Genomic DNA, 21,914 nt, shown 5'->3' on the forward strand with positions numbered 1-21,914 from the left:
TCACAGGGCCACATAGAGACAAACGAGACAAACAACCATTCACTCTCTCACTCACACCTAGGGACAATTTAGAGTTACCAATCAGCCTAACATGCATGTTTTTGGACTGTGGGAGGAAACCGGAGTACCCGGAGAAAACCCACGCATGCACGGAGAGAACATGCAAACTCCACCCAGAAAGGCCCCTGGACCGGGGTTTGAACCAGGGACCTGCTCGCTGAGAGGCAGCAGCTCTACCAGCTGCGCCACCGTGCTGCCCCTAAATCAAGAATGACATTTAGAAATGTTTTTTTTTGTTGTTTTTGACAAAACACTGGTCATCAATTTCCTGTGGGATCAATAAAGTCCTATCTTATCTTAGTATGCCAAGTCTGCTGTAAAACAGTAAGCTTTGCTCCAAGTTGTATAAAGTATTGCTGAAAAAAAAAAAAAAAAAAACCCCTTTCAGAGCCCAGTAAGAATCAACCAAGCTGAAAGCTTCTGATCCTAAAATATGCAGGACAATAAGCATTTCTCTAGTGGTTTAGAGAAGGTGTGTGGCTCTGTATAGTATATTTCACAGTATATTAAGCACATTGTTCCTAGAGCTCAAGGAGCTCAAACATTCACCATGAATAATAAAAAACAATCCTAGACTTTATTCAAATGAAATGGAGCAGTCTCTTGGGAATCAGAGCAATCCACTCTATATGGCTGTGTAATCTGCTAAGGGGTAGCAGAACCAGCGATGGTTAAATCCATGTCTCATCACTGGCTCACCTCTGCAAGATGTTTACTCTCTCTTCTCATCCTTCTCTAAATTGCACTCAGGAAAACAACATGTTTTATACCTGGCTCGTCTAAATGCAACAATGTGCTAAAGATTAGGAGGTCTGCATGAAACACTTGTAGGTGGCAGGAAGTTACCTCGGAGAGGAGTTGCTGGCCGTTCTTCAGCCAAGTGTAGGACGGTTTGGGCTTGCCATTCGCTCGGCATTCCCAGTAGAGTCTCTCCTCTATGGCCAGGGCTGTGTCCTTCATGGTCTGGATCCACTGAGGCTTGGCTGAGGACACAAAAAACCCTCGTGAAAAATCTCACCAGAGCCTACAGGACAGATTTCAAGCAAGCAACATTATGTCACTGAATATGCTTCATCTTAAATAGTTCAAAGAAACCATAGATTGGCAGCTCAAGCAGAAGGGTTTGTCTTTACAGGCACGGATGGGAGAAGATTGAATTTTTCATTGCCTAAATGTGTCGCGAGCCTGTGGCAACACGAGACTACCATTAAACACTGAATCACAAAGTGGAAAGCTTTGCTGGTGGGGAAAAAGGCACCTAAAATCACCGCCCACCTGAATCTCACCTGTCACCTTAGATGAGTGTGTAAAAAAATCATTACCCCTGCACACAACTTCCTGCATGACATTTTCTCAACTTTTCAGGATTTTTTCATGGGGAAAAAATGCTGCCCTCATAATAAGTATAGTTCCCTTTGCAGGCACTGTGCAATCTGCCAGTTCCAATGTCATGGGTGTCATTTTCCTTTCTTTTATTATTTTCAAAGAAAAACACTGCAGCTCAAGGGAGCAAAGGTCCAAAAAATACATTCTTAGACTCCAAGATGACATCGTCTATTTTTGTCTTCTAAGGTTCGTGACCTAATACACATGATGACTTACATGATTAGTTTGATGCATTTCAAACAGAGAACAGCCTGCTTTGCCTTCAGCAGTCAATAAAGTTACCAAAAATAAATTTGTTGTTACTGACGTTCAATTCTAGGAAAAAGTACCTTCATCCATTTGAGTGCTGAGTCATACAACGCATATGCTTGTTTCAGTCTTGTCTTTTTAAAAACAACAATAAAAACTCAAAAATAGTCTTCAAATAGACTCAATCTAATTGTCAATGGTCCACAAGTATTTGAAAAGGCCTAAAAATATTTCTATCAAATCTATTTTTGTAAACAAATGCCTATCAGAACAAAATCTATTTTGTTACCATTAGCAATAAATAAATAAAAATGGTAAATAAATAAAGAGTGAGAACACCCTTGTGTATGTTCCTTTGTACTGAAACTATGGCACAACAATTTCCTGCGGGATCAATAAAGTTCTGTCTTATCTTATCTTATCTTATCTTATCTTATGTATATATGTTTTTCCAAAAGTATGATTCTTTCAAAAATTCTTGATCAAGTCAAACAACCTTGGGCTGACATAAAAACAGTGAAGAATTTCAAACAATCCCAACACTGATGATCAATGCATAACTAAGTGCCTTGATTTTTGCAGAGTTAGAAAAATTCTGCAATTTTTTTAAACTTTATTCTAATTTACTTTCTGTCTTTTAAAATTCCCATCAGTACCAGTTGCATTTTGCTATAAAAGTGGAGTACCATAAAAAGCCAGTCGACCAGCAGCCGTGTTCTTGCCCATCTTGTTCTCAGCCACACACTCGTACCCTCCTGTGTCGTCCTGCTGGAAGCTGGGGATCTCCAGAACAGCATTTGAGTACTTCATTTTAACTTTGCTGGGAAACGGGACTCCGTTGGCTCTCCTCCAGGTGATCTCTGGGACTGGGCTGCAAGAAACAGAGAAAGCCAACCTGAACACGTCGCTCAGGCTGCAGGCGTCTGTAACAATCCGGCAATAAAGAAGTGTTTGATGAAGTATAAAAACCTACTCTGTGTATATTTTCTGGATGAATGGCTGAGACTAAACCCAATCCAAACACATAAAAAAATTCTGCAAGAGTTTATTCCACACACTGAGAAACATAATTGCCAGAGCAACTGTACTATGAAGAAATCCAAAGGGCTTTCACCTGGAATAATAGACGCAGAGAAATTAAATTTTTTGGGGGTAGGAAATTCAGCTTACTTCCCAAGGGCGAAACACTCCAGAGTAACTGTTGATCCTTTCGCAGCAGGTACATTGTCAGGGAAATTAACTTCTATTTTCGGCTCATATTCACCCATCACTCCTACAAAGAGCAAATGCAAGAACCTCTTTCATTTATTATGCATCACAAGTTGTATGGCTGGTACTGTGACCAAACAATGACTCCATACAACCAACAGAGCAGAAATAAAAAGAACACACAAGCAAACACACTCTCATAGTAGTGCCTCACTTAATTGTAATATCACCAGGAAGTTGTGAAATAATAGTGAGGAATTATTTAAATAGCTGCGGGGGGGGGGGGGGGGGGGATTAATGTCTTCCTTTTTCCAGTCTGTGGCTTTTTATCTATTATTTCAAAGCTTGAGTGGGCAGTTTTATTGTTTGTATCAGTATTCACGGAAGGCAGTGAAGATCACGATCAGACAGTGATGCAATGGGATTTAAATTTATGCAGCTACATGTACAGTACACTGAGTGGAAACTAACTGGTTGAGCCACCAGAACACTCAGTGTAATGGTCCAGTGACGTATGACTCATGTTTAATTCATTCAAGGCAATCTTTATTCAGTCTTTCTATGAAAGCATAACAGAGAACAGAACAACAAGACCTGAGAGAACGAGCTGAAGAATTCAAAGGAAAGCAGAAGGAAAAGCTTTTAAAGTGAATGCAAATTATAAGAAAGCCAAGTCAGCAAAGGGGAGATTTAGGTGCTTTGTTTGCTCTCCATTAGCACTCAGTGACTCAAAATCAGTGAGGCACAACAGGCCAAAAAGCATTCATGCTAATCTGCTGATAACAATGACCTTAAAAAAGGAGCCCATAAAACAAGACTAAAAAGCATCTTGTCATGCCTTACCGTCCGTCCTGAGAATGAGGGACGTTGGTGAGCTGTGAACCTTGCCCTTCGTGATGCTGTTCATCACTACACAAGTGTAGTTACCCACATCCGAGCGCTCCACCTTTGCAATGTAAAGGTTTCCCGTCTGCTGGGAGACGAAACGCCGATTGTCTTGCTGAACAAAGTATGGATACTCGTTGAAGATCCACGCATACGTAAGGTCTAAAAGACACAATAGGATGAAGTTCATTAAAAAAGGGTAAGGGATTTTGTTTGTCGATCATTTTGTGTGAGTCCACATGAAAGCAGGCGTGTTCTACCTCCAGAGGAAGTAGGAGTGCCACACAGTAACACCACTCCTTGTCCCTCGCGGACTGACACAGCGCTTCTGGTGTGAACTTTGAAATGATCCAAGTCTGGAGAAAGTAATGAAAGAACAGAGAGACCACCCCTGGATTTTACATATACAAAGGAAGTGCAGCAGAACTGTGTGTGAAAGCAGGTGTCAGAAAGATCCAGACATGAGACGGTAAGAAAACTGTAATGAGAATTTTACTTCTGCAACTCCTGGAAGGAAGAAACTGACCCAAGACCTGAACAGACTATTGGACATGATTTCTACCCTGCATGCACAAATATTAGGCAAATTATATTCATCTAAAGTGAATTATTTTTCAGCAAATACAATGCTCTCAGGCTATTCAAAATGTCATTAGGACTCAAACCTGAATGTTTAACAACAGAAAAGTGGATTTTGTCTTGCTCAGGGGAATATATGCATGAATACAATTAGGCGACTGAAAGAACAAAATTATAGTTTTTCTCCGCTCGTTTACGTGTTGGCAGTGCGCTCAAAAAATGCCACAAAGTAAATAGTTTGTGTTTTTTGGTTTGCAGTTTTATTTTTATAGGTATTCCCAGGTGTAAATCTCTTGAAAGCAAACTAAAATGTTAGAATTTAGGAAAAAACGATATAATTTGCTAATGTTGGAGTTGCGTACATGGTCTATAGACGTACAGTCAATGGTGTTACTGAAAGCTGCGTTCATTTTGCTGCACCCCTGCATAAAAATACATTCCAGAAACTGGCAGCACATTTTGGAGGTGATTTTTAATCAATCTAAGGAGAATCAAAGGTCTGAAGAGCTCATCTTTACTGACAGCACCCCATGCCACTAATCTTCCTCCACCATACCGGTGACTTTAGTGAAAAATGTAATCTGTCCTTGAAGCTCAAATAACATATTTTCAAATATCTCTTGGCAAAAAAACCTCCAGATTAATTATAGTTATTGCCACGTCTTTGAGCACTTGACATTTGGCATCTCTTGTCACTTTTTTTTTTTTTTTTTGTGAAACCGGGGTGTAATACGCAGCTTCATGTTAGAATTTTTTTATTTTTTCCCGAGGCTTAATTTTAGTTAATTTGCACCTTGTCTTGGAAAAATGTGCACAAAAAGAATGATAAGGTCAGAATGCTCAGTTTCTCAGTAAAAACACATTTAACATTTGACATGTAAGCTGAGAACAGGTCAAATCGCTGTTGTTTCGACAGCTTCATGGAGGCAGTGAAGCATTTCGGGCTTAAATGTTAAAATCAAAAAGGGCTGCAAAATAGTTTTCCTTCATTAGCATTGCTCTTGGGTTTATCCAGCACTGTGTTGGTGTTGCCTAACATTCAAAGTCGACTCACGTCAACAATGATGAATGCTGCCGCTATCATCCTACTAATTTGGTGTGCAGTGTCATTATGTGCAGTCTCATAAAAGAAGCTTTAATTTTTGTAGAAAAAAGACAAATACAAAATTGAATAAAACTTACAGGCAAACAGTAGACTCGCTCTCCTGCTCAGGATAGCTCCTACAGTGTTGTAGGCCATACACTGGTACATCCCTACATCCTGGTAGCGATCCAGATTGCTTATAATGAGGTTGCCCCCAGACAGACGCCGCCGCCGATCCAGGCCCAGATTTATTAGAGTCCCATTTAGTGACCATCTGTGAGGGCAAAGACACCATCAGTTGCTGGCAAATCGTTCTGTCCATCTCTTTTTATCAGACAAGGTGATTTGACAAGACATGAATGAAAACTACATGTCACTATGCTACTTGATGGAGGATAATGAGCATCATCACTCACGCTGGTGTCAATAAACTAAAAAGAGTTGTATCTTAAATTGAACAGGAAATTTAGTCATAATCAGGTTTGATTTTTAATTTAACTGGAAAAAGACTCCAAACAAGTCACACAATATAGCACAGCTAGTTGACTTTAACCAACACAAAACTGACTTTTACTCAGTCAGTTTTGAAGACAAGAGCTAAAATTTGATGTGATAATAGATGAGAGTCGTTTAAAACAAATACTCTGAATGTGATATCTTGCCAAATCACAAGAGATCAAGCATAGCTTTTTTTTCAGTGTTTACCAAACTGGCTATAACTCCATCATTTCTTAACATAAAATGATCTTAGTTTAAAACTCTGGCATCAAAGTCAGCAGGTGATATGCACTCCTTCAATCAATGCTGGGAATATAATTATAGGACCACATCTGTCCTTTTCCTATCTATATACTGTATATGTTTTTATTAAGGCTGAACAATTAATTGCATTTGATATAATATTATGATATGATAAAACGAGATTTTCTAATTGCAAAGGCTGCAATTTGACTGGTCACGTGATCTGGTCATGTGATCTGGTTATGTGACTTGCAAGTGAGCGGAGCAAAGCAGAACAGGGAGTGGGAGAAGTCATCACTGCACTTTAACCGGTTGCACAATGGCGTCAGGCCCAACAGAAGCTGACAGAAATAACTTGAGCAATAATGGAGTTCATAGCAAAAGACATGATGCCCATTAATTTAGTGACCAAGCCTGGGTTTACAGCTTTGGTAAACACAATGAATAAGCGGTACAGAATGCCCTCGCGCACACATTTTAGACGTTACTATCCCGGAGCTATATAAAAAAAATGCAGAAACAGTTGCAGCAGAGCTAAAACTGAGTTTTTTGCAACTGAAACAGATTTATTGCTTGTGTTCAATGAAAAATGCATGAGAAGACGACATTGAAAAATAATCACATATTAAATCGCAATATTGAGGTAAAAAAAAATAATTAGAATATTTTCCAAAATCGTTCAGCCCTAGTTTTTATATTTGCAGTGCTGCATTGTAAAAACCTTTTCAGGCATTCTCTTTTCTCAGTTGGGTTAAGGGTGAATCTTTCATCTCATCTCTCAAAAAAAAAAATTAAAATTCATAACCTGATGTGCTTCATGATCTGCTCAGCACAGCTGTCAAAATAAAAGAGTCGAGAAAAGATGCAGCATACGATTAGATGAGACATTTATCACCATCTATTATCAGTGAGATTTGACCTGTCAGATCAATAATGCCTTTTAAGTTGAATCAATCTGCTCATAGAAGATCCCCTTTGTGACTAGCATTAATACGGTATCTGCCAGTGAACGCATGGCTGGTTTGACTTTGTGGGTTTTAGTTACAGGTGGATAGCCTTAAGCTTAGCAAGATGATTTCTCTGACCATTATGATCTAGTGCGAGTCCAGCAGCAAACCCCAAGTGCCAACAAATGCATGGAAATCTGTTTAAATTGTCCAACTTCGTGGTTTTCATCTGTAGATATGCGCAGTACTTTAGAAGCTTTTTACTTTTATTTTACTTCCAGCTAAAGGAGGAAAACAACAACCAGCCAGCAAAACAGACTGAGGGAGAAACAGTGAAACCGGGAACAGTAAAATACTTTTTTGTGGAAATGACAACAGTTCTGATTACTAGAAATACAATTAAACCTTTGAGAGTAAGATAACACTGACTGCTCAACATGTTTCACATGTTTTTAACTGCTAAAATTATGGAAAGGCAAATATCAAGTATCATGACAACACCTTTTCCTGCCCACTTTTCAGTCTGTTCAAAGGCAGCTATAATATCAGCATGCCAGAAAGCACATATTTTAGATTAGGTTTGCGTTATTGCTCAATTTTTCGTGCATTTCAATCCAGTTTTGAGGAATTACAGGTTCAACTGATCCTCTTGCCTTTTTTTTTCCCATCTGGATGACTTACGAATTGACAATCAGTTAACAAAACAAGGCACATAATAAGAAAAAGAGGATCTCGCATATCGAGGATCTTGAGGTTCTCGCATCCGCTATCAGCAAATATGTCTGCGATTCTAGCGCACTTGACAAAAGCTGCTTTAAATTTGACTTGTAGTAACCAAAGCTATGTACGGTCTGCTACAAAACCAGCCAATAAATAGCTCTGGGTGATGTCTCACACTCGTTAGCATATTTGTAGCATCATCACATTGTTTTTACAATCTGCTTTGTGCAAACTAGCCCCTTACATTTTCTGTGTGCTCATGTTTGTCAGTAAAACCAAACAAAGCTGCTCTGGTTCTCGTATTTTTCTGTTTCTTCCATTATTGCAGTTCTAAAATGGTGACTGAAAAGCTGCTCATTATTACTCATCAGCATTTAGCTTCAAATGAATAAGGCTGTGCTGTGATAAAAATCTCCATTTTTTTTAAGCACAGTGTCATAAATAAGCATTTATTTCATTTAAAAATAAGCTTGTTCTGTTATTTTGGCTCCTACATATGCTGTAATCAGTCAGAGAGAAAGTCAGAGGAGGCAGAATGTCTGTGGGTTTGCTTCTCTCTCGCTGCCTTGTTTCTGCGTGCACACTGAGCTGTGCACGCATCCCATGGGAGAGCACTTTAACACAGTAAATAATATAAACCAATGAGCCGCGGTCCCTGTCTGAGGAGCCGCTGTTTATTCAAACCCGCTGTACGAGTCCCAAAATGCTTTGGCTCACTGGGAAAAGTCTGCTCTGCCAGATCACCATCCCAGTCCTAAATTACTCTAAACACAGAACGTGCCCTCTGAGTTTTACTGTCAGCAATACGAACCTGAGTTGTGATGTGCCTTATTACAACAGACCAGTTGGTTCGGTTGAACAGAAGCAGCAGGCAGGATAGGATCTGAGTCTTGGATGTACATCTACAGTAGACCCTCACTACGTCGCGGTTCGACTTTCGCGGACTCGCCCTTTCGCGGTTTTTCAACGATTGTCAACTTTAATATTACTCACGTGTTTGGGACGGTAAGGAATAAAATGTTAATGAAAAAAATTACTTTGGACTGGTGCCGCCATTTTGTAGTTTTCTTTCAATAAGCCTTCACTGTAAGGCCAATCAAAAGGACTACACTACCCAGAAGCCAACAGTGCTTCTGGCCGCTGCTTTCTGCCGAAATGGAGGGAAAGTTTTTGATCTGATTTGAACCTGACTAAAACATTCGGTCCTTATTCATAGTGACTTGGGCGCTCAGTGGATGCAGAGATCCAATCAGAACCAACTGGAATTGGACCAGGACTACGTCCAGCCTCATCGGTCAATCTGAGTGCTGCTTGCAGCCCAGGAAGTCTCTCAAGTGGGCAGGCATTGCTTGGAGGTCCGGTTTCGTCTCCAGAGCACACACAGAGTTTTTTCATCCAGATTCTGCTGGATTATTTGGACTCGATCGAGACCATTGTGTGGTTTTGTGTTGGGTGTCTGAAAATCCGTCTCTCTCCAAAAGCATCTGATGCTCAACGGCTGCAGAGAGCCGATCAGAACACAACTAGAACCAAACCAAGGCTGGTGAGTACCATATCAAATTTTGCAGTAGCTGCTGTACAGTACATATACTATATGTATGTTGTTAAAATGACATAGGTTTAAGAGTTTAGAACATTGCAAGAGTGTGGGAAGGGTTTCTAAAGCCTTAAATAAATATAGCATTCCTACTTCACGGTTTTTCACCTATTGCGGGGGTGTGTGGAACATAACCTCCGCGATAATCGAGGGACTACTGTACTTTGGTGTCACTTTTAGCGCTCCATTTATGATATCCACCACAGGTAATCAAGCTTAGCAAAGACAAAAGTGTCTTTACCTTAGATCATTTTTCAAATGTTAAGTGGACCCGGTGAGTTTGTAGCTGTATGTCATTTGCAGCACTTAATCTGAGCACCAACTGATTGTACAGTTTAAATTCAATAATTCAATAAAATGTACACATTTTAATCAGTTATTCAATTGGACTTTTGCTACCATCATTTAACTTTTACTATGAAAATTGCTCACTGGTGTTTCTAAATGTCAATGTTAACTTTTGACGAATGGTCTGCAACTTTTTGATTTATTAAAAAAGGGAAGAAAAAACAACAACATGTGAACATATTTTTTGTTTACTTTTTCATTCTGCTGTTCTTTATTTACCTTTGACACCACTTCCTGCTGCAGCTAGCTCATTCCCCCCACTGGGATCATTAAATTTTAATCTTACAGCATCACACACAAAGACGCTCTCTGCTATTCAAGGCAAGGAGAAGATTTCCGATGCTCTCATCAGTCTGACTATAATCACATCCTCTGTCACATTCGATTAACATAATGTGACATTATTCCACCTTTGACTTATCATTAGGGCCAAACATTAGCACTAGATAAGAAGTAACAGCAAGCTGATCGAACAAAGGAGGCCATTTCTACTCATTTGCACCATCTGTTCCATCTTTCCCACAATTTTCAGGCATGAGAGTGTGAAACAAAAATATTTGCACAGAAGGGTTAAAAAAAATCTAATAAACGGGGCACCTGAATGAACTCTTAAAGGCGACAGGTTAATACATTGATTAAAACAAGTCTCATTATTCCACAAGAAAATCCTTCTTTCCTCCTGTTTAAAACTGAGAGGCGATAGATTCAAGGACAGGTCATGTTTCAAGAAGGTCCCATCATTTCTTTTTTTTTTTTACTCAGCATAAAAAAAAAAACTGCTTCTATCCATCAGCAACAATCTTCTTTTATATGCTTAAGTGGAAATGACAGGAGCGGGGAGGACATTGTGACAAACTTTCCCCAAAATTTCAAGTTAAAAATTTAAAGTAATTTCTAAAAGATTCGTGTCCCTGAACGCAGATGAGCGCAGGATATCAGCTACACTTCCTCTGGTGCTGATTTGATTCGATGAGGCTGTGCAGTAAACACCTGAAGAACTGAGTGGATCAGTGAGAAGTGTCGAGGAGCAGAGGTGTCTGAGTCAACTCAGTCAGCTTTTTAACCTTCAGCCACAACTTTCCCCTCCTCTTAACCTGCTCTGAAGAGCCTCTGCTGCTCCGCGCTACCCTCATTGATTGGTAACAGGAAAGAAATAAATCACTCTGCTTTAGATTTCTTTGTTGCTTTCATTAAGATATACTGTTGAACCATTTGGACACTGACAAACAAGGTTTCTGAGTGGGTCTTTCTGTTCAATGTACAGGATTTGAATCTCAAGTTAAATTCAAGGCCTAGCAATCCTTGAAGGAATGCATATCACTCGCTGCTTTACCTCAAAAATAATGGTTTGCACAAACTTAGTGATATCTTGAGAAGTCATGCTCAGAATATGTGTTGTGAATGACTCTCAGCTACTACCATACCATACTTTAGCTCAATATTTGTAAATTAGACTGACTTATAGACATTATTTTGTTAGCTAATGTTGGTTATTTGAGGTGGCCATCTTGAATTTGATTAAATCCAAAAAATAATCAGTTCTCATGCATCCAATGATAACTTGCTGAGAATTTTCTTAAGGTTTATTCAGTGGTTTATGAGACTTCAAGTTGAAGTAGGTTTTATTATCATTCGCATCACATGTGGTACATGAGGTGGAACGAAATTGTGTACACCGGGTCCCAGCTACATTCAACAATAGCAAAAATATAAATTGTAAAAAGAAACAGTAATAAGGATCAAAGATATAAACTAAAAAATACGCTAAATACTAATAATGCAAAACAATATGCCGAGCAACAGCAGCACGAACATGAGTCTGTGTGAGCAGATGAGTATGAATGAATACAACAGCCTGAAATAATTAGCAGCATGAGATCAGCAGCATGGATAATCAGCAGCACATATCACCAATCAAAGTGGCATTACAGTGATTGTTTTTTTCCACAGTGATAATCCTGATTAGGGATTCATGAGTCTAACAGCTTCAGGGTAGAAGCTGTTCCTCAGTCTAGTGGTTCTACACTTAATGCTCTTCAACCTCCTTTCTGAGGGGAGCGGGGGCAAAACGTGTGTGTGCTGGGTGAGTGGGGTCCTTCATGATGCAGGTGGTCCTCTTCCTGCAGGCAGGGATTCTGAATCCAGTGGTCTTCTGTACAGCCTTCACCACTCTCTGCAAAGCTTTTCTTTTGGCAGCTGTGCTTTTTCAAGATCTATTCAGTGGTTCATGAGATATTTTGCTAACAGACAAATGAAGCTGACTTCAACAGTTAATGCTAACCTTTTATACAAATATCTGACAAAATGAGTAGCACTTGGTGTATATATTGTGAATGACTCAACAATAACTACTCAATTTTAGCACATTTTAAAATGGACTAACTTATAGCCATTTTGTGTTTCTTAAAGTCAGGTGGTTGCAATGGCCATCTTGAACTGGGTTGCCTCCAAAATGTAAAAATTTGTCGAGACACACCCAATAATTACTTTCCCAGAGTTTCATTTATTTCCATCCACAGATTAATAACATACATTTTGCTAACAAACAGACAGGGTTGACTCTAATAATAATAAAAACGTTTGAAACATAGATCTTGCTTGATCAGTTAGTGCTCAGAGAATGTGTTGGGTATAACTCTCAGCAAGTACCACTCTCAGTTTGAGCTCAATATCTTTAAAACTGTCTGGGTTATCACAAAAAAAGGGTTCAATCATTTCATATGGATGTTTGTTTTTTGGGGAGAAACGTTTTGTCTTTCATCCGAAAGACTTCATCAGTCTGAGGCCTGCCAACCCAGATCTGTCTTATAAATAGCACCTCCTTGTGTTTCAACCAGCTCTCTGTGGAATCCAAAGAAACCAGCTTTACACAGGTGTCCTCAGGCTGTTTCTGTGAGTAGCAAGTTGGCCATCTGGCCTAAAACATATGAAAGTTGTACATGATGATTGATTGTTTTGGATGGATTGTCCGTTTTTTGCATGTAAAGCAAGTTTATTTGGATTCCACAGAGGGCTGGCTTGAAACACATCAAGGAGGTGCTATTTATAAGACATATCTGGGTTGGCAGGCCTCAGACTGATCAAGTCTTTTGGATGGAAGAAGAAATGTTTCTCCCTTAAAGAAACTTGTCCAGATGACATGATTTAACCCTATTTTGTGATTTATACCTGGATGATTGAGCTGCCAAACCTTTTGTCTGGGTTATCACCATGTTTGTGTTTGTTAAAGTTGGTTAGTTGTGGCAGACATCTTTATTGGGACTAAATGAAAAAATTAACCAATTGTGCATCAAATGAGTATTTGAGCCAGTTTAATAAAAATCCATTAAGTAATTCATGAGATACTTTGCTAATTGTACAAAGTAACACACATGTACACACAAGTACAGGCAAAAACTTTGTCACCGCTTCACCTAAAGCAGTGGGCGACAATCATAAATGTTACATAAAGTTGCCTTTTGTATGGATTTTCAAGCAACTCAGCGGGTTTTTGCATCAACAGACGAGAAAGAAGTTGCTTTTTGGCTCTTATGCCTTCTTATGCTGCTACTGTGTGTGCACAGTATAAAAGACATATTTATGAGAGTGACAGAAGTGTCAGGAGGAGGTAAAAAATAAAAAAAAGGAAAGGAGAAGAAGGGCCGAGAGAGCAATGGGAGCCCATTTACACTTCAAGAGCAAAGCCGGAGAGGTGGTAGGGGCATGCGGAGCCCTGAACAGCCAGTCTGACGAGACACCGAGTCAAACATTCTCATCGCACCTTTAATCAGGACATGGAAGTACCTGGTATTAGGTGGCAAAAAGCCTGAAATAATGAGTGTACACGTTTTTCCACAACCACTAGCTCAGGTGTCCTGGCTGCGCCGTGGTAAACGCTGAACGCTCAAGGTAATTGTAATCAATGGTGCCGACTGGTGTCTAGCAACCTGCATCGTTCTCATGGTGTTTCACAAAAAGAGACGGTCATTAAGATGCTACACGTGTGTCTCTGAGAAAGAAACTCTCCAGTGAGAGGAGAGGTAGATTGGTGGTGTGTTAGTCAATATGAGTCAGTAAAGCCATAATGACACCACTGCTCGGAGTGTCCGTACGCATTTCAATTTAATTAGGACAAAATGAATGGAGGAGAAAGCGCACATCTTTTCCACAAGAAAATTATAGCCTTGCAATTAGTAATCCTTAGTTCTGCTCACTGAATGACCAAAAGTGACTTTGCCTGCGTGGGAAGTTTCAAACAAACGTTTTTTTAAATATTCTAAGGTAGAAAGCAGAATCATTCTCTCAGTTTTGATATGTGAACACATCTTGTGTTCATAGCATACCTTCTTTCGGATTAGTGGAAAGAAAATGTCTCAAATTAACCTTTAGGTGTTTGTTTAATTTAAAGTTGTTCTCTTAATCATTGCTTTACATATTTGCGATACAGTAGTCCCTCGTTTATCACATGGGGTCCATACCCTGAAGCCCCGCGATAAGTGAAAAACCGCAAAGTAGGAATAGTAGTACAAGTAGTAAGTAGTAATTTATTTTAGTATATATATATAAAGGTGTTTTAAACACTTCTCACACTCTTGCAATATTCTAAACAACGTTTCTAAACTCTAAACGCTCTAAAAGAGCACAGCATGTCATGATTTCAGCTCTCTGCCTTCTGTTGCACTCGGCCATCTGCCAGCGCTCTTGGCCACGCCCACTTCTCCTCTGCAGAGTGGAGATATGACGCTGCAGGAGGAAGCTTCTCCTGCAAGCTGTGGGCTGCATACAGGTGCAGCAGGTGCTACATAATTTATTTTAAATAAAAAATTCCATGCCCATCGTGCGGCTCATCCGTCAATCAGCCAATTGTGTGTGATGTGCAAGCTTATTTAGAAAAACCACGCAGTAGCGAGTCCATGAAAAACGAACTGCGCAGTAGCGAGGGACTACTGTACTCACTTTGCACAACTAAACATAGTATAGTGTATAAACATGATATGATCTTAAAACAAGTGTAATTTGAATTTTTTTAAAAAACAGAGAAATAGAGATAACTTGCATTGTGATATTTTTAGTTAACTTATTATGCTAATTATGTAAAAGTCCTTGTTAAAAAAAAAACAAAAAAAAAAACAGAAAACAACTTCAGAAGCACGTAGATTATATTTTCCACATTTACTCTTGCTGATATTCTGTGATTGTTCCAGAGTCGTTTATGGTCTGATTTGCATAACTTTTTTTATTTCAAGCAGCGTAAAAATAGTTTCGATTCATACTTGACTGTGCATTTTATACATTGATTAACTTGAACACAGACAGATACCAATTCACAAAACTTGGAATGCAAAAGCAGTTGTTTTATTCTCGCGTGATCCTTCAAGCCGTAGAAAGAATAAGTTAATTCATGTGAAACGTGAAAATATTTTCATTAAGAAATTAAAACTTGCAGTCCTTTATGGAATGTATATTGCCTGCCATCTTGCATGCCAATGACTGAAGCAAAGATTTCACAACTTGTTTGCACTCAGATTATATGTTGAGGATGACTCTCAGCTACTACTACACCAAACTTTAGCTTAATTGGCTTAGTTTGGCTATAGCTATGTCTGCCAAGGTTGCAGCGATCATCTTGAATTGGGTTGAGTCCAATTCAGGTTGAAAAGCACGTTCATAAAATTCTCTCTAAAATAATGGTTCAGTGGTTCACTGGATATTTTGCTAACATGCAGACAGTCATTAATGCTTCAGTTTTAAATTAAGATTTCAACTGATCTGTTATTGCTCAGAGCATATGTTGGAGAGGACTCTCAGCTACTACCACACTGAAATTTAGATTTGTTTATGTACAGTTGACTTGACTTATTTACTGGTATTTTTGTGTTTCTTAAATATGATTAGCTGTGGCAGCCATCTTCAATTTTGTTTAATCCAAAAGTTAATCAGTTGTAGATGTACATTCAGTGATTACATTCTGGATCTTTCATCACAATCTGTTCAGTGGTTCACTGGATATTTTGCTAACAGACAGGCAGAGTTGACTCAAACAGTTAATGCCTCAGTTTTAAATCAAGATCTCAACTGATTTGTTAGTGCTTAGAGTATATGTTGGAGATGATGCTCAGCTACTATCACACAAAATTTTAGATTCATTTATGTACAGTTGACTTAATAACAGGTAATTTTGTGTTTCCTAAAGTTGATTAGCTGTGACAGCCAACTTGAATTTTGCTGAATCCAAAAATTAATCAATTGTAGATGTGCATTCAGTGATTACTGTCTGGGTCTTTCATCAAAATCTGTTCAGTGGTCCAGGAGATATTTTGCTAACAGACACCACAAATGTATGCACAGACAGAGGGAATTACATGATCATCTGCCGTTGCTTGGCGACAGGTAATAATGATGCAATCTTTGTGCACTTTGTTGATCACTTTCTTTACATTCAAGAACATCCTCTGTTGACAACATTTCTGTTTGCACTAAACAAAACTTTGAGGAGGAAACAACAAATCAAAGCAGTTGTGTATCTTCATCACCTTATTTCATTTAGATAAATTCATGTTTATTCATGCATGCCAGTAAAAATTATTCATGCTTATTTGCCCAAAGCGGTGATCAGTCATATTTGTGACATAATGAGTACGTCTGAAGATATTTTCATCTGCAAATTTGTATTTTCATCATGTTTCATCTTCCCATCAAAAGTCTTCAAGATAGACAAAAACACTTGGGAGTTTAAAAAAAACAGCAACATTATTTCAGCATTTTTCTTTTTAGTTCATTTTGTTGGCCACACAACGAGTTAAAAACTTATTTGAACTTTTTCCAAATGCTTTTATGCACATCAACATGTGTTCAAAAGAGAAAAAAATAAATAAAACAGTGCCAGAAAATAATTAAAAAAAAAAACATTTACTGAGAAATAACTTTTTAAATTTTGAGTTTTAATCAGCCTTGTTCGTTAAAAGTTCATTCAAAAACTTGAAACTGTGCACCTCAAAATTTCGACACACAGCAAAAATAACATAAAAATGAAATAATTTCACTCATGGAGGTGATCAAACGTGGAGAAAGATCCTTTTGAACTAACCATGATGCTAATTCATTCAATAAATGATGACACATAAAGAGTTTTTTCCTTTTATGATGAAAAACTAGTCTGATAACCAGATTTCAACACGTTTATGTGAAATTCCTCTTACCTGTATTGAGGAGGAGGTATTCCTTTAGCGTCACATGTCAAGGTAGCTTCTTCCTCGATGGAGTCGACGGGGATGAACAAGTCCCCCGGTTCCATCCTCCACCTCGGTCCATGGTAAGATCCGCTGTCCGTACAATCTGTCAGAGAAACATTCACTTCCTTAGAATAAAACAAGAAAAAAATATTTTTGATGGACACCATCAGTTCATGCTCAATAATCCAGGAACAAATCCAACAATGTTCAGTCAGTTCATCTGGATGGTTTCTTTTTCCTCCCTGAGACATTTCATCCTTCATCCAAAGGACTTCTTCAGTCCAAGAAGCCACAAACAAGCTGAAGTCCCACAAATACCACACTCCCATAGTGGGGAAAAAAAAAAAAAAAAAACATTTTGTTGCTGATAAGATGGTTTCTGGGGCCTGCCCTCTCCCTCGTCAACTCCTCAGAGGTAGTCATGCCCAAATGGTTCAAAACACCAAAGTTCATGCTCATTAATCCAGGTACAAATCAAACGATGTTCAGTCAGGTCATCCGGAATTTTTTTTGTTTGTTTTTTTGCTGAGCTGTTTCATCCTTCATCCAAAGGACTTCTTCAGTCTGAGAAGCCACAAACAAACTGGAGTTTCTGTTATCACCAGAAAACAGTTTTTTTTTTTTTTTTTTTTTTTCCCCACTATGGGAGTGTGGTACTTGTGGAACTCCAGTTTGTTTGTGACTTCTTGGACTGAAGAGAAACCGTCCATTTTTTTCATTTTTGATGGAGTCTGACATTTATTATTCCATGGTTTTTTTAATGAAAACAGTGCCACAAGAAGGCCTGATGAAGATGTTTGTTAACTGAAAACACAGGACATATCTTTATGTTTTAATCCTAAACAAATCACCCAGGAATGAAGGACTAGAAAGTATGTTCTTTATATCAATGGTGTAAAAAGAACTCCCAGACCGTTCTCAAAGATTCGGCACATCTTGTGTTGCACCCAGAGGAGTAACTCATCCTGTTTGTTCTTGTTGAATAGAAAACACTGTGAATTGTATGAACAAATACATTTTTTTTTATGATGGACGGAAAAGCATTTTGCACAATGCTTTTGCCACGGAAAAGATTATAGAATAAAAGCATCATATCTCATCATCAGGTTCTAATCTCAGTAGAAGAACGAAGAAGATGGAGAGCATTGTGTCTGCTTTGTGAATGAAAGTCAATAGTGAGGAGTGCTCCTTTAAACTAGGGCCTCCTATCATCCCTGACATCTCTTCCCCCACCGTCCTGCAAAACTGAACGTCCGAACGTGGTAAAAAAAAAAAAAAAATCATTACTTTATATAAAAAGGTGCTTTACCTGTCAGACGGCTGATGATTGATAGTAACAGAAGCAGTTTCCATGGCAGCGTCATCTTTGGCAGCCAGGAATAAATGAGACTTTCATCCAATAAGCTTTGAAACGGCACTTCTCAGAGTGAAAGGAGGGTGACCTGTTGAAACAAGGATTTTTGAAGTTAAATACCTCAACAGTTTAATGCATTATGTCCTATAAATGCCTTTAAGGGGGAAAAAACAAAAAACGATGGGGCAAGTACTTAAATTGTTTGGTTGCAGAAATATACATCTGATAAACTGGAAGGACAGTTTGGTACCAGATGCGCCTAACTTCAGGCCATTCTAACAGTGACAATGCTTCTTTGTGCCATGTATTGAGGCCAACTTGCCCTCGGAGATGTCTGAGAGTGATACCAGTGGCATATGAGGGGTGGGGTGGGGGGGTGAGTCCATGCCAGTCTATTAGAGGAACAACCAATGCCTCGGCTCATCCTTCATTTGGCTGCATCCACTCTCTGGCTGCCTGAAGGAGACTTGGACCTGGAAATTGGGTGCCATGCAATCAATTAGATTCACCCACAGCAGCATGTGTCTCCCCACATGCTGGGGTGAAATCAAGACAGCCTGATAAGGAACCCATTCCACTCAGGTCCATAATCAAGGGCAAGAGTCTGTCTGCTCAAAGCATGTGTTGCAAATTGCGATGCACTGAGCAAGTAATGATGCAATTATGAAATGTCAAACATACACACAATGGAGAAACAGGCAATAACGCAGCAGTTAAAGTGAGCAGTGCAGCATGTGTGGAGCGTATGCAGATTTGAGTACATTAGCTTGCACCTGTGTGAAGCCGTGCGCATGAATAGGCTTGTCTGCAAAAGGAAACGCACACGGAATTTCCTCAAGAGGTGTTCAAGATAGGCCAGGGACGGATAATAACATCCATCTGCTGAATGTCACACAACCCACACACACCTACACACTAACTTTGCTCTCGAACCATGCAGTATTATAGCCAGCGTCCACACACACATGCACACACTTTCCATTTAGGAGACATTTAAGCCACGATGTGCGGCTCATTTGTGGCCTGATCCTGAGGCGAGCCTGGTTCAGAGCACTACTTATAGAAAACCTAGTTGTTTGTCAGCTGCCTGGATGTCAAATCGGACATGTGGGGTCTCAGCCAGTATTTTCTCCTCTACCTTTCATGTTTGCTCGGCCTCTTTTTCTTCCCCTTCCAAAGACTGCAAAATTGGTTTGGCACGCTTGCGCTCCAGAAGAATCCTGCATGCCTTCTACCTCAGTAATAGGCCTACAGTGTGCCAACCGCTGGCACCTCAGGACTCAGGATTGGTGGTGGAGAGGGTGCAGTTGGTATATATTATACTCCTGTCGACGCTGCACGTTATGGTTTAAATACGTAATGGGCTTTTCCAAGGAATGGCACCAGCAAAAAACAAACAAACAAAAAAAAAAAACCCCAATCATTTACAAATGCATTGCTCTGTTTTTGTTACATTTATATAAAACCGTTCACACTTTTTCATGTAAGCACACAGGTGGCCAAACCACCCACGTGTAGACACACATATTCACAATTTGTGCTCCTGGATAATGAGGATAGAAGGTGGAGAGGAAACTGAATCACTCTCTCCATCCGAAAGGTGCAATCGTGAACCAATACGTGGTCAAATGAGACAACATGCAAACAGAACCCTCGTCATAATGTCCGAGCGACATGCTGCTTGAACAAACACTCAGCTGGAAGAGTGGGAGCACACTTTGTCTAAAGGCCTGAGCTGCATGCATCAGAGGTATTCAAGCGGACATTGTGGCACACGAGAGTGCCATTACCTGAGAAATGTTGCGAGGTAAAATGTGCTGTGTGTAAATGTGTGTCAGCACCTTTCTCCCTCTCCATTCCCAGTGGCTACTGTATTCAAGGTTCCCTAAAAGTGGTTCAGCCTTTAAATATTTCTGAACGAGCATCACTGATTGATTTCTCCCCCACGGTGCATCCAGACATTCAAATCCACCTGGGGCTGATCCACTACAATCCAATCTATTGCTTGATGTCCTGTGGGTTCATATAATTCACAATGATGGGAAGCCGGGCTGCAGTGAGCGTGGCACCTCACCAGGAGCTGCCACAGGCTAAAATACCAGCATGTGGTTATAACTGCATCCCTACATCACTTTGACAACAAAAGGAGACACAAACAGAAGAAATGCTCAAGAAAAAAGGATGTTTGTTGAATTTGTACCCGCTTCCTGCTCAGTGTGGAGGCAGCAGGCTGCAGCTAGGAGGGCACATCCAGTCTAAAACAAACAATTCCTCATCAGGCACAGAAATGGGCCAGTTCTGAACTGCAAAATCAGGCCGACACGTGAGCTTGGAGAATATTTCCCCCTTTGAAACGATCAGACAATCATCTGCATGCTCTGTTATTGTTAGGATGATGGTTTGTCTTACCTCCTTATCCCGAGGTATCTGGAGAGCAGCGAGAGTAATAAAATAAAATAAAATAAATAATAATAATAATCAGCCCTCAGAATAAAAAGACGGACTGATCCTCCACGGAAATCTCGTTAGGAACAATTCGGTGACAGATACAAGGTCGTGCATACAGGTGAGCCCGAGTCCAGTCACAGAGAGCGGAGGACGCACGAGTCGGAAGCACATGCGTTTCATATTCTGCCTCTTCTCCTCCACTCCCCGCAAAAAAAAAAAAAAAAAAAAAAAAAAAACACGCACACACTCACACAAACGCACCCACGTTGTTTGCAGAAACGAGTCACATTTAAAAAACACCCCTCCTCTTTCTGCGTTAGGCTCGACTTTCGCTTCTGTTCATGCTCCCAACAGCCAACAAGCGTGCGTCCGAAACTGGGCTTCTTCTGGCGGAGATGATTTATTATGCGCATCAAGTCGGCTCTCCCCGTGAAAAAAAAAAAAAAAAAGAAGAAGAAGAAGGAGGAGGAGGAGGAGGAGGAGGAGGAGGAGAGGGATGCAGCCAGAAGCAGCAGCAGAGATGGGATGGGAAGGGGGAGGGAGGGAGACAGACGCACCTGGAGAGTCAGGCAACTGCGCCCCTCTGCGTCAAAGCGCAAAACTGCTGCGGGTCTTTCTGTCAGCCAACCTGGTCGGGAAGCTTTAGTCATCCTTTCTGCTCTGTGTGGACTTAGAACCCGCAAGATCTATATAAAAAAAAAGGCAGACAAAATTCATCTTCTAAATAAAAAATACAGGAATAGTCATGATTCAGGTGGAGCTGATGATTTCCAAGGACACATTTGTTCCACTTCATTAGGCGCATCTATTGCAGTTTTACAGCAGAGACCATGCAAGAGGACAGTGGTATTTAGAACTGCACAAGCGTAAAAAATTATACATTTAAAGGTAAATATGCTCAGAGTCAGAATCAATATGATGTTCTTCTGGGGAACAGTTAGACTTCTACTTAAAGAAAGACTTGAATAAATGTTTTTTCCCTAAATATTCCTTCAGTAACACCAATGTAATATACCTTTTATGTATACTCATAAAGAAACTCTTCAAACCTGAAATACAAATCTAGACAATTATTTTCCCAGTTAAGCCAGCACTT

At 39.7% G+C, this 21,914-nt stretch overlaps 1 protein-coding gene across 1 annotated transcript in view; it reads right to left on the reverse strand.

Moving 5' to 3' along the window:
* cntn3a.2 (contactin 3a, tandem duplicate 2) overlaps window positions 1–18,380 on the reverse strand; it is a 47,876-nt gene extending 29,496 nt beyond the window's left edge. The window contains exons 1-8 of the mRNA XM_037684251.1: window positions 18,326–18,380; window positions 16,984–17,119; window positions 5,551–5,726; window positions 4,050–4,145; window positions 3,748–3,951; window positions 2,866–2,968; window positions 2,382–2,566; window positions 907–1,043 (exon numbers count right to left, since the gene is read on the reverse strand). Of these exons, the coding sequence (XP_037540179.1) occupies window positions 907–1,043; window positions 2,382–2,566; window positions 2,866–2,968; window positions 3,748–3,951; window positions 4,050–4,145; window positions 5,551–5,726; window positions 16,984–17,119; window positions 18,326–18,380 (1,092 nt within the window). The remainder of the gene's footprint in view (window positions 1–906; window positions 1,044–2,381; window positions 2,567–2,865; window positions 2,969–3,747; window positions 3,952–4,049; window positions 4,146–5,550; window positions 5,727–16,983; window positions 17,120–18,325) is intronic.
* Window positions 18,381–21,914: the final 3,534 nt, after the last annotated feature.

The sequence above is a fragment of the Nematolebias whitei genome, chromosome 11 (assembly GCF_014905685.2).
Source record: "Nematolebias whitei isolate Nwh7 chromosome 11, NemWhi1, whole genome shotgun sequence".
NCBI lineage: Eukaryota > Metazoa > Chordata > Actinopteri > Cyprinodontiformes > Rivulidae > Nematolebias > Nematolebias whitei.